The sequence below is a fragment of the Phalangium opilio genome, unplaced genomic scaffold (assembly GCF_054372755.1).
Source record: "Phalangium opilio isolate 3A_F unplaced genomic scaffold, DU_Popi_V2 ptg000045l_1, whole genome shotgun sequence".
Classification (NCBI taxonomy): Eukaryota; Metazoa; Arthropoda; class Arachnida; order Opiliones; family Phalangiidae; genus Phalangium; species Phalangium opilio.
Window position 1 is genome coordinate 6,256,050 of NW_028324168.1, and position 12,330 is coordinate 6,268,379.

Sequence of the window (12,330 nt, forward strand, 5' to 3'; positions counted from 1 at the left end):
CGGTCCGACCTAATAAACTTAACGGTGCTTTAGAAACAGATGGAAAAAGCAAGCTAAACGTGATTTGTTAGCGACTGCACCGCGCCCATCGAGGGCTACTATTTTTTTATTTCTTTCATTTCTTTGGTAAACTAAAAGATTAACAGTGAAAGTATATCGAATCTTTGAAAAGGATTATATAGTATTTTCTTTTTCGGCTAGACGTCGTCGGAAACTCCCCATTTTTCGAAGACCTTCTTTAAAAGCGAGTGGTTAGTTAGATTGTATCTGGATCCATCATTTAACCAACACGGCCCTGCCCTCCCTCTTCTCAATAATCCCCGCTGTTTTTCAAGAATTAAGTTGAAAAAGAAATTAAAATTAACCCTTTTATAGTGGGGAAAAGTAATATCATCCGATTCTCCGGCTTATTTCGCCTCACTTTCTCCCAAGGATTTGAAGTTGGAACAACTAACTAAAGCGTTTCCGTCGGAATATCTTACCACCACAGGTAAGTCAGTTAAATTATTTCAATTATGATTACACGTAATATTAAAATGCGAATTTTTATTTCGCGAAACTTGAATATTTAGTAGGATATTATAATTTAAATTATTATTATTTTCTTATATAAGCCCTGTTTAAACGATACTTTCTTAGCACGTTGGTAAGATTAATAAAAATAGTGTAAGATTCATTAATTCATCATTATTTAATTTTGCGGAGATCTAATTTTGTGGGCTATAAGATGGTAATTTAATTTAGTACTACACTTTCCAAAAGTCTGAACTAATTAATTAGATTGATTACTTAACTTCTATTTAAGAGATAATTACTTGATATTAGGAAAGAAGCGAAAGTTTTAACCTTCAAAAACTTGCGTAACTATTATAAAGTTAACTAGTTTGGTGTAGATTAGTTTTGATACAATTTAGGCTTGCGCAAGAAGAAAACAACTGTTCTTGATCCATAATTCCCGATTAATATATTATCCCATTAATACATATGGCTAATAGTAATCAGTATCACCGCACAGCCATTTAGAATTATCTCAACGTATCTAGGCGGATTTTTCGGGAAGACCCAATGAAATCACAGTTATAAATACGCCATGAGAATTATGAGGTGTGACGGATAGTAAATTCTCAAACCCGGGTATATGGGGTCACAAAGATTCCAAGTAGTTGTATGTATCCCTGATCAGTTACAATTTAACTACAAATTAATGGTTGCTACTATATAGGTTTTGTTTATCATAATATAACGCGTGCCGTTGCTCTTTTACCGTATAAAAGGGTTAATTTGAGTTGGTAAGCAAATCGAGTTCAAAAATAAAATCAACCGGTTCGTGACATCATAACTTTCTTAGTTCTAATCTCAATATTTCTTCAAATGTAGGAACACCCAAATAAGAGGGGCAGCTCACTCCTTCGTCATTCATAAAATATACGCAATTAGTTAAATTAAAACTATTTCTGTACCGTCCATAGCGTCCTTCCTGTTTGATGGAATTTGATTAATAATAATTAGTCTAATTAAAAACAATCAATTAAATCTACTCCGAAAACGAGAGTGAACTGCCCCTCGACTCAACCACATTATATTAATCTAGGAGCGTTTTCGAAGAAAACTAATAAATACTCAATTTACCATAACATTAACGGTGTCAAATTTGTTTTTCGTTCATTTTAAATTCAGCCTCCTCAACTAAAACTCTGTGATCTTAAATGATAAACAAAACTAAAAGAAAAAAAATATATATATATTTTGAAATTGAAGAAGGAAAGGATTTCTTAGTAACCAAGTTCCCATATTAGAAATTATTTAGTAAACACTTAGACATGAGTTAGGACCCCGTTAATAATTATGATTGATTCACACCCACACCACGTCATTGTAATTAACTCAATTAAGACCTTAATTATTTCCTTAAATCTGCACCTGTTTACCGTCGCCAACTTAAAAAAAGAAAAGAAATTAATATTTAAGACCTTGAAAAGTTGAAATATCGGGTTTTTAAAAATTCATTTCTAAAATACCAGGCATATGGCGTGGTTTGCAATATAAATTTATAGATCAGGATTAAAAATTATATAGGAAAAATAATAACGGTAAATGTGTAAACCCATAATAAATGATTCACGAGAAAAAACCCTAAGAAAATAACATAGAAACGTGATTTCACGACAATATGGAATGGATATGGTGCATGTACAAAGTCGACCCGAGTGTATTACCATATATCTAAGAAGGGTCCCATAGCCTTTTACTTGGTGTCAAGTAACCTAGTACATAGATTTACAATCGCCTATAGGCATAAAGTCACCATTAAAACTCGTTTCCCCATCATTATGATTTGAATATAAAATAATAATAATAACAAAATTTAAACTATATAGTTGTAATTCATGTTTAAAAAATAAAAAAAACTGTAAATTGATAGTTTTACAAAGATAAAAGATAGAAATGGAACTCGAATAGAACCTTTTTTTCATCAAAAGTTAGGACAGAAATTCGTCACGAAGAGACCAAATGTCAAACCTTGTGTCTTTTCCAAAAAAATAAATAAAATAATTTGGCGTAAAAATCACGAAAAAAAAAACTTGTTTCAATTTTCTTTTACAAAATTTAAAATTAAAGAAAAATTGACCTAGTAACCGTGTAAATCCCAAAACTTAAGTTTCTAATCTTTCGCGTGACATTCAAGTCGATTTTGATTTTAAGACCCCAGGGAGGGTTTCTTTTTTTCGATGATTTCAACGAAAGGGTGTGGGCTTTTTTGTTAAATTCCCGCCGGGATTTTTGACAGACGCCGGTTTGGGGGTTTTCTTTTGGGGGTTAATTAAAATTTGCCCACTTAAATATTTTAATTTAAATATATTTCATAAAATAATTACTTTAGGATGGAGCGTTTCATAGTTTTAGCGACGTTTCTCGTGCTAGTAAATTCGCAAGCGCAATACAGTTATTTCAACATACACAGGACTGAAGTGGCGCCATTACCGACTTTCGTAAGAAGATTTTTATGTTGTAGTCAAATTAATATACCTTTTCAGACAATACAACTTTTGACTCAACTAGATGGGTCAAAAAGTTGTACCGTCTGAGAGGGCATTTAGTTGGCATCGTTAAATACACCTTCACACCTTTATTTTCAGAGGCCATTTAACCCTAACCTCGATCCTCTACTGGTGACTCCACCCTCTGGATTGTCTTCCGCGGCACCATCTGCCCCCGCTAATGTTGAAACTGTAACTCAAGTACCGGGAACTAACGGTCCAACACCCTCTCCAACTCAACAAGAAGGTAGCGGAATCGCCGCCTCTCAGTTGCCCAACTCTTTTTACTTCAACAGTTTCGAACAGCATCAAGCCAGTCAACAATTAAACCCATTTTTATTCAACGGATTCAATTCCTTAAGGCATAATCAAGCCAAGTCCATCTCCGCCTCCGTACCACAAGTACCACGATTACAATTACCCCAACTTCCTCAAGTACCACAGACGACGTTCCAAAGTTTCCCAAATTTACCGCGAAACTTTCCTAATCAACTTTATGGAGCTGGTTTCCCTTTCACTGGTAAATAAGCTGGAGTAATGGACAAATAACATATAAATTCATGTCACTTATGTCCTGTAGGTTTCAACCAATTTCCACGTCATATCCCGCAAGTAACGCCTCAAGTGACTACCTACGTCCGAGGACCTCAAGGTCACTACCAACAAGTTCATAATCAAAACCCTTTCGGCTTTGGATACAATCCTTACCAAGGAATTCTTCCTCCACCAATCATCTACCAGATTATTTATTACAACATTCCATCAGGTAATAAATATCTTAATTAATCCCACCACTTGTCCATGCCAGTAAACTTAAAAGATATTAGTTTAAATATTACAGGAACCGGTTCTTGTTTAACTGATTGGTTTTTGATCGCGTAGGCAATGAAACTGCGACCAACGAAACAACCACTTCAACACCGGAAGGGACTACGGAAGGAAGCGTGGTAGTTGAAATACCGACTGTACCAGCATCGACAAGTAGTAGAATCGTTGAGGAAGTTACGCCTAAAGCAACTATCACAACCACTACGACTACTGAGGCACCAACAACTACAACCGCCGCTGCAACTACAACCACTACTGCAGCTACAACTACAACCGCTGCTGCCACTACAACCACGGCTGAAACCACAACTACGACCGAAAAAGCGGAAACGGAAGGAACTACATCTACAACGGAAGCATCTTCTACCTCAACCGAAAATACCACAGAGAAATAGTTAACTTCAAAATTAGTTTGCTCAAACTACGATAAATTGTAATAAAAATTAATATACGAAATGCATGGAGTAATATGATCGTAGATGAATTTAACAGTTAAAATAAAGTAAACTACGATTAATTTTTGTAACAATGTTAACTAAAATAAACGCTCGCTGTTTTTTTTTCAACGTGGTACCTCTACAGTTTTTCCTACACCTAATTTACCTTGAAAGGAAAAAGAGAAAATTACAGAAAAAATAAAAGGTATATATATATATAAAGGAGAAATACATTTGTTTAGTTTAACCAACATCATTAATGCATTAAATAAGGAATGAACTTCACTCGGGCCCAACCAGGTTTGCCTGCCCAGCCAAAAATAAAGTTAATATTATTAATTAACCTAAGTTATTATTTGTTATGTTGTATCTCCAGTAAGTGCGTAAACGTAAATTGTTCGTCTAAATATGGTCTTCAGAATCGATCATAAATAATGTGAGGCAATAAACTATGTTTACTGTTCTTCGTGTTAGTTTCTAGTTTTGCACAATCCTAGAAAAAACCCGTTATCGACCGAATAGTAAATAAACTCTAGCAATATCATGAAAAGAAAGAAGAAGAAAAAAATTAGTACTACTTTATTGAGTGTTTGTTTAAGCTGAGTGATCTGCTGGTGATCTTTCTTACACGTCGACTATCGAATATTTTGAAATTCAGTGTATGAAACATCATTGCATATAGCAGCTCGCTATGTCGCAAATAATTTACAATTTGACAGGGCAAACTTTAAAGGTATGAAAATTAAAATTACATATTTTCAGCACTATTACAGCGAGCCCAGCCAAAAATTTAAATTCTTTATAGGAAAAATAGGAAAACATTTTCCGGCATTATAGGAGTTAATTATTAACAGGAAAAAGAATGTGTTTTAATAGGAAAATATAGGACTAACTCGGGGGAAAATAAAAGTTATACTTTTGATCAATATTTTTAATTAACCTAGCTCGTAAAATGTTTTCTTCTATACATTGCGCGTGCATGTCACGTAAGGTCCACTTTGCTTCGGTAATTGAAGAATGGACCATAAATAATATGAGAGACAAAAATAAAAACATTTACATATATGTATATGGTAATCAATGTTAGCTTTTGATATAGGCATTGTTCTCGAATTACGGGTAACAATAGATAGACTGTGAAAAATAAAGATACTTAGTTGGTCTGGGTCTATTTTCCGAGTCTGTGTTTGAGCTGAGAAGGCCTTTATTACGCCTAACAATTATCCCATTGTACGATATCTTTAAAATCAAGCGTATATAACGCGTTTGCCTATACCCGCTATGTCGGAAATAATTTACAATTTGACAGGGCAAACTTTAAAGGTAATGTAAAATTACACATTTTAAGAATTTGTTACGGGTTGCCAGGAAATTTCAGATTTACATTACCTGACTTTTCCAGGTTTTTTTACGATTTTCCTTGAGTTTTTAGGCCCAATTGTCATTATATTTATTTATTTCCTGACTTCAATTACTGTGAATTATATTTCAATATTCAAATTACGCTGCTGGTAAATAAAAATATCAAAACATTTTTGCAGGAAAAACCTTGGCTAGAACCGTACGATTCCACGCACAGAATGAATTTTTACATATTTGAAAACAATAAACGATTAAGGTGAGAAAAATGAAGTAAAGTTAAAGCGGCATTTAGTAACTCTAGTCTCTGTTCTAACGGGAACCCTCTCAAAATCAGTTCAGTATTTATTAATCCTCTAGAAATTATAATACGCAATTAAGAAGGGGATAATTAAAGAAGGATGACACTCTGTATCCTCTTAATACTGATCGTGTTAACTTTAATTTCTTGTTTTACAGATTCATCGGTCAACCACCAGGAGACTTAAACTACGTAACTATTTATAGCAAAGGATTATAACATTTTAGCATATGCACCCCTTTTAAATCAATTTAGATATAAACCCAGGTTTTCCAATTCTGCACTACAGTAAAATACGCTTTGGTCTATTATCGATACACAATCAATAAAAATATGTTTTGGCTCAAATAAATGTGTTAATTACTTTTTAGACAAACGACATCGTTCCTATTCCGATGCCATATCCTCACGAAGAAACATTAAAAAATTTACCCGAAGTATACGAAGCCTTCGATTATTCGGTTCCACTTATGTATTCTTACAGCGCTTTATTTTCCATGAAAAATTGCACGATTAATAACGATAATCCAGGAGCATTTAATAATATGAAAAACATTTCCTACGATGTAAGTTATCTTGTTATCGTATCACAAAACGTCAAGCTTTCGTAGGGTTCTAAATCGGTAAATTACCATGGTAATTTACCAGGGTAACTGTAATTTACGACTTTCTCGGGTAAATTACGAAAACGGTAATTACCCTGGTAATTTACCACCGAATTTTCATTTCCTTCACTTGGAAAATGGTGTAAAAGCTCCATGTTTTGCTCTACCCGCGCATGCGCACTTATTTCTTCCCATGAGACATGAGTAAGTGATAAAAAGTCAAACGGCAAGCGTGGGAAAAATTTGATTAAGGAAATGAAATTTGAACTTCTCGTCTATTCTTGTTGTCGAGTTCGTTTGCTTCAGCTGGAAAGCTGTAGTTAGAATTTTCTAGAGATGGGCCCATACCGATACCAATATCGGCACCAAAATTTGACTAAACCGACATATCGGCATCGGTTTAAACTGGTATCGGCCCATCTCTAGAATTTTGTTCTAAAAACGTGAAACAGCAATAATTCGCAAAATTGGTAAGAAGAAAAAATGGATGTTGCTGTTCAAAAGTATTTTGAGTTGCAAACATCAAAACTCGGTGTTTAAATAATGTAAGATACTATGCTATAAAAAGAATAGCTGTGTTCAAGTGATATTTTTCATTATTTAGCTTAAAAACTATCAATAGAATTTAATTTTTGAATTTTCGTAAATTACCATGAACGGTAATTTACCATTTTCCAAAATTACCGTAATTTTCGAATCCTAAGCTTTCGTCAAGAAGTGATATCTACAGGGTTCGTACGAAATTCTTACATTGAAAAACCAATGACTTTTCCAGGTTATCCCTGACCAAATTTTGGCAATGTCCCTGACCATTTTAAGGTGTTTACCAGAGCCTACTTTATCACACCTGGCTCATATTTAGCATTGTTCGAACATTGTTTGATATACAAAACGAAATCCCTGACATATCCCTGACATTTTAGGAAAACATTTTAAATCCCTGACTTATTCCCCTATTTTCCATATCCCTGACTTATCCAGGTTTTCCAGGTTATCCAGGTTCCGTACGAACCCTGTATCTAGTTTATTAGAGAGAAGGTATAAATTCGCGTGCACATTTCCAGCTTTATCTTCAGTCCAAACGTAGGTCCGGAGTTAATCCCCGCCGCCTCTAAATAGGCCTTTTCAAAAAGTCCCCTATACAAAATATGTAGCCGGGGGAAAAAGCAGAGATGGAAGGCATTTTTCCCTCCCTAATTTCTGCGCGCGCACATGTGAAACGTCATTTTTAAAATCGCCTATTACAACCAGCATCTCATTGGTTCTTGAAAACTCACGTCAGCGCGACGCGAATGACGAAAATTACGTATTTTCCGACTGAGGAGAGGCAGCGAAATAGCCCGGCGGCCTCCTTTTACGCCCCCCCCCTTGGATTTTGAAAAGGGGGCTAGGACTATGGCACGCGAATATTTAGGCATCTTATACCTTCTCCGGTCTCCCTAATAAACTAGATATCACTTCTTGCTTTCGTGAACCTGTTATAACCGAGAAAATGAACTAGTAGCTAATATTTCTGTAAAGCTACTTCTATATTGTTTAATATGTACAGACGTTATCCCTTAATTCAGTGTTTTGGTGTCATTTTCAGATATACATAGCGTTGCTTGGCGTTAGTTTCTTCATGATGATGGTTGAGATTATAGAAAAACGGATTGTTGGATTAAAGAATAAGAAGTGTTTTTTGCTTTCACACAAAATTTTTGATTACTTTGGATCTATTTTGGGAAAAGGTAAGTTACAAATTGAGAGAAAACGGTTACAATGGACCGATGAAAATATCTGGCTACAAGTTGTAGAGTTTAAAAATTTGTGGCAAAATTTTTTTTTCTTGTTAAGACTTTCCCATCGCAAAACTACCAGCTGTAAGAATAATTACCGGACTCTGGATTTTACTTATCTTGATCATCATCAACATTTTCAGCAGTGTTCTGACAGCTAGTTATACAGCTACCAAAAAGGTCTCTATCGACTCAATACCTGATCTTATTCGGTCTACTGAAAGATGCGCGACTGTAATAGAAAACGAGGAATACAACATTTGCCATTCGGTAAACTTTCATTTTACTATCAAGAATAATAAAGAACTACTCCGGTAAATTGTACCAGAATTTTATAATAATAGAAGTGCACCTGCACAAAGTGGGTGGACATTTAGAGTTATTCCTGATCAGCGCCACCTACCCATAGCGGCGACTTTGAGATCTACTGTAATCGGCAAGCCAACCAGATGTCGCTAAAATCTGGTGACGTCATTTTTGGTAAGACCCCGAGAGTGCCCGTCAGTGACGTCACCAGATTTAGTTCTCAAAGTCGCCGCTATGGGTAGGTGGCGCTAATCAGGAATAAGGCTAATTGTAACGTGATTCTTCCCGAAACATCAGATTAACATTTTTAGCTTAATTATTTGCCAAGGCGCATGCGCTTGTTTAATTTGCAAACAAAAAGGGTGGGGTGAGCCGGGGAATAATCATGTTGCGTAACTTAAGTATTAAGAGGATAAAGAGTGTCATCCTTCTTCTATTATCCACTTCTGATAACATTAATTTTCAGAACGACACGGAGATGATCATGCTTTGCGACTTGACGAAACGTACAGGGGATGATTGTTATCCTTTTAGTGCTGGCAAAGGAGTATTTTTCAATGATCTATCATTAATGATATCCCAAATAGATTTTGACGCGAGAGTCGGTGGCGATGAAACTCTTTAAATCTTATCAGCACCAAATGCATATAAGTTCAACCAAGTACTTTGAAAAACCGTTAATTTATATGGTTAACAAGAAAATAAATCGGGAAGCTTTGAAAATAGTGAACAAAAGGTGGGTTGTTACTGAACAGTGAACAGTGCTTTTTAACCTAACTTGCCCTATGACCATAGCCCAATAAATGGTCAGGGAAATAACCTAACCCTACGTGACCTTTTAATATGCTTTTTCTACTTTGCATATTAGACTACGCTCATTTTTCGAGTCAAGTCAAGTTACCCTTTGGTACCGTTACTTAAAAAGAGTTTGGGGTATCGACGTGGAAACACCTCATGCAACATTTGAAAATAGTTGCAGTCCACTGCAGTTAAAAAGCCTGAAAATGGCCTTCATCCTATATGCTGTTCTATTAGGCCTTGCTTGTTTGGTAGCCATAATTGAGCTGGCAACTACGATTGATTGGAAATACAACTCTTTCTGAAAAACATAAAATAATAACGAGACTCTAGAGAGTTCATTATAAACTTCAAACTACGAATATGCGAAATGCATGGAGCAATATGATAGTAGATGAATAAACATATTATTACTCCATAGTTAAAATAAACTATCATTACTGTTAATTTTGTAACAATTTAAACTAAAATAAATGCACCGTTTTTTCCCCTCTCTAAATTAAAATTAATTTAAGTAAACAAAATAAATCATATTAGTTTTGTTACAGAATAGGCCAATAGGTGTCGGCACTATCAAGACCGCCAAGGATGGAAAAGTTTTCCCGCCAATTTTTCGCGCGCTTTTCAAATTTCAATAGGAGCAAAAAAAAAATGGATAACCTTACCATACATACAAGAATCTAAAACAATGATTTCCAAGTTAATCTCACACTTCCTGTTAGTGAAAAAAAAAATAATAAAACCAATCGTTTCTATATCGTCGGTGAAGCGTGACCAATGAAAGGACTAAATGATGTTTAACCTAAACTGACCAATAGGAAGAACTGAAAAGAATCACGTAAAATCATTGATGCAGAATACATAGCCGTTTTTTTTTTTTGTTATTTTCCTTCCGTTAGGTTTTGTTTTAGAATATTTTGAAAAAAAAAATTAAAAAAAAAAAAAAAAACATTAGTATTGGACGAATTTTAATTCTATATTATTAATTTCTTAAATTTTGGGTTTTTAAAAATCTAGGTTTGAAGAGAAAAAAAACCTCACATCCGTAATAATCAAATGTTCTAACTTAATTTTAAATAATAACAGTACATTTTTTAGAACGTTTTGTTCAAATATCTTTGAAATAATTTTTATTTCATCATGATGGAAAAAAAGTAGTTGTTATGTTCTTGAAGAGAATGCAAGAACACGTATCAATCGTTGACTTTCGATTTTTAATTCAAAATTAACATCATAAAATAATAATTTATGTAGCATCCAATTAATAATTTTACGTTTTTCTTAGGTTATCGCAAAATGCATTGTAACCGTTTAAAAGGTCATTAAGTCGAAAGGGTGTAATTGGAAACCGCCTAGATCGTGGCCTATGATCTTGACAGACCCTATTACTCAACAAAATACTTTAACCTGGTTCTTAGGCAATACATTACACCCGTAACCTCTACAAGAACGTTTTCGTTACGCTATTTTATCTCGAAACATCTCAATTTTAAAACGGTACGAAAAATCACGAACAGTTTCATTATAAAATATGGAATTTTAAAGATCTGACTAAATATTTCTTGCAAAGTATCGCCGTCAAGATAATAAAATGCATTTAAAATTAATAGCCTAAATAAATGAATGAGATGGAAATGGGACCAACCGAGTAACGTTTTGAAATAAGCGCGTAAATTTAGAGACCCATAGATGTCTCCTCCGTCGTTGACGGAATTGATAAAAAATTATATATTATATCACAAAGGGTAGTTCAGGGGGTTGTCCCCCCATTGTTGACGCGTGTTTGGGGTTGACTAGCATTTCAGTAATTAATATAATTATTAAAAATATTATTTGTCAGAAGTGGGATTCGAACCCACGCCCTCATACGAGGACCAGAATTCACAGATTCTCATTGAGAGATAAGGGTTTTAATCCCTTGAGTCTGGCGCCTTAGACCGCTCGGCCATCCTGACATACTAATTCCTCCTCTAAACGACAAATTAATAGGCGCGTCATCACGTGACTCACTTCGAGGTAAAACCCGCGCAATTATTTAAGCTAAACGCGCCAAAACTAAAAACTCTTTATCAAAATCACGTGGATTATATTAGGAAGTAGTATTTACTGAAAAAAGGCGCCAGACCTCAAGGCTTTATTTTTAAGTTCAAATTTATTTCATTTATGTTTTAACCCTCTATGTTTGATAGATAATGAATTTCAGAATTTGGTATGTAATGTAATACTAATACGTAATTAGGTATACTAAAGAAATAAGCTATAAGATAAGCCTTTAGACATAACGGTTCACTTTTCATTATGATTAAAACTTTGAAAATGTAAAAATGATATCCTGGAAAATGAAATGTACATTTTTTGTCTAATGTCCTTTTTAATAAAAGTCAAGGCGTAGCCCCCATTTAAGGACAGAAAATTTATCTGACTAGCAACTAATCTATCTTTAAAAAAATATAAAAGCATTAGGATCAAATAACTCAAAGTAACTTTCTTCAATTTAAAGTTTCAAACTAAGAATTGAAGAAAGAAAAATACTGTTAAAACATTTGAGGAAATGGAAATTGAATCTTTGCGAATGTTTTTGCCAAAAAAATATCTAATTACTTCAAAATATTATAAAATAAGGCGATATAAAATGCAATAATTACTATCTATTAAATAATATATTTTTATCTAAAAATAGCGTTATTTAAACTAACTTTTAAAGAAATGTTTTATTTTAATAAATCTATAGAACCAATTTTCCACGCTTCATATTTTTTAAACAATAGAAAATTCGAAAGTTTTCTCTAAAGATATTAATTTAAAGTGATTATAATAAAATACTAGGACCCCTTTATTTTAGTATTCTGAGTCATTAGCTAAGCCTAAATGTACACTTTG

At 34.0% G+C, this 12,330-nt stretch overlaps 2 protein-coding genes and 1 non-coding gene across 3 annotated transcripts; 2 read left to right on the plus strand and 1 right to left on the minus strand.

Annotated features, from left to right (window-relative positions):
• Nucleotides 1-79: 79 nt before the first annotated feature.
• On the plus strand, nucleotides 80-4,432 carry LOC149677116 (uncharacterized). Its single transcript, XM_089838121.1, has 5 exons — nucleotides 80-490; nucleotides 2,882-2,990; nucleotides 3,138-3,558; nucleotides 3,619-3,804; nucleotides 3,921-4,432. The coding sequence occupies exons 2-5, from the start codon at nucleotides 2,883-2,885 to the stop codon at nucleotides 4,259-4,261; spliced, it is 1,056 nt and encodes a 351-aa protein (XP_089694247.1). The 5' UTR covers nucleotides 80-490; nucleotide 2,882; the 3' UTR covers nucleotides 4,262-4,432.
• Nucleotides 4,433-5,424: 992 nt separating this feature from the next.
• LOC149677117 (uncharacterized) lies at nucleotides 5,425-9,949 on the plus strand. The gene is made up of 8 exons (XM_089838122.1): nucleotides 5,425-5,626; nucleotides 5,845-5,921; nucleotides 6,122-6,155; nucleotides 6,335-6,529; nucleotides 8,157-8,298; nucleotides 8,405-8,616; nucleotides 9,119-9,388; nucleotides 9,521-9,949. Exons 1-7 carry the CDS (start codon nucleotides 5,585-5,587, stop codon nucleotides 9,275-9,277), a joined length of 861 nt encoding a protein of 286 aa, XP_089694248.1. The 5' UTR covers nucleotides 5,425-5,584; the 3' UTR covers nucleotides 9,278-9,388; nucleotides 9,521-9,949.
• Nucleotides 9,950-11,284: 1,335 nt separating this feature from the next.
• Nucleotides 11,285-11,405, minus strand: TRNAL-CAA (transfer RNA leucine (anticodon CAA)). The gene is made up of 2 exons: nucleotides 11,368-11,405; nucleotides 11,285-11,330 (listed from the first exon to the last, which is right to left on the minus strand). It is a non-coding gene; the product is annotated as a tRNA-Leu (tRNA).
• Nucleotides 11,406-12,330: the final 925 nt, after the last annotated feature.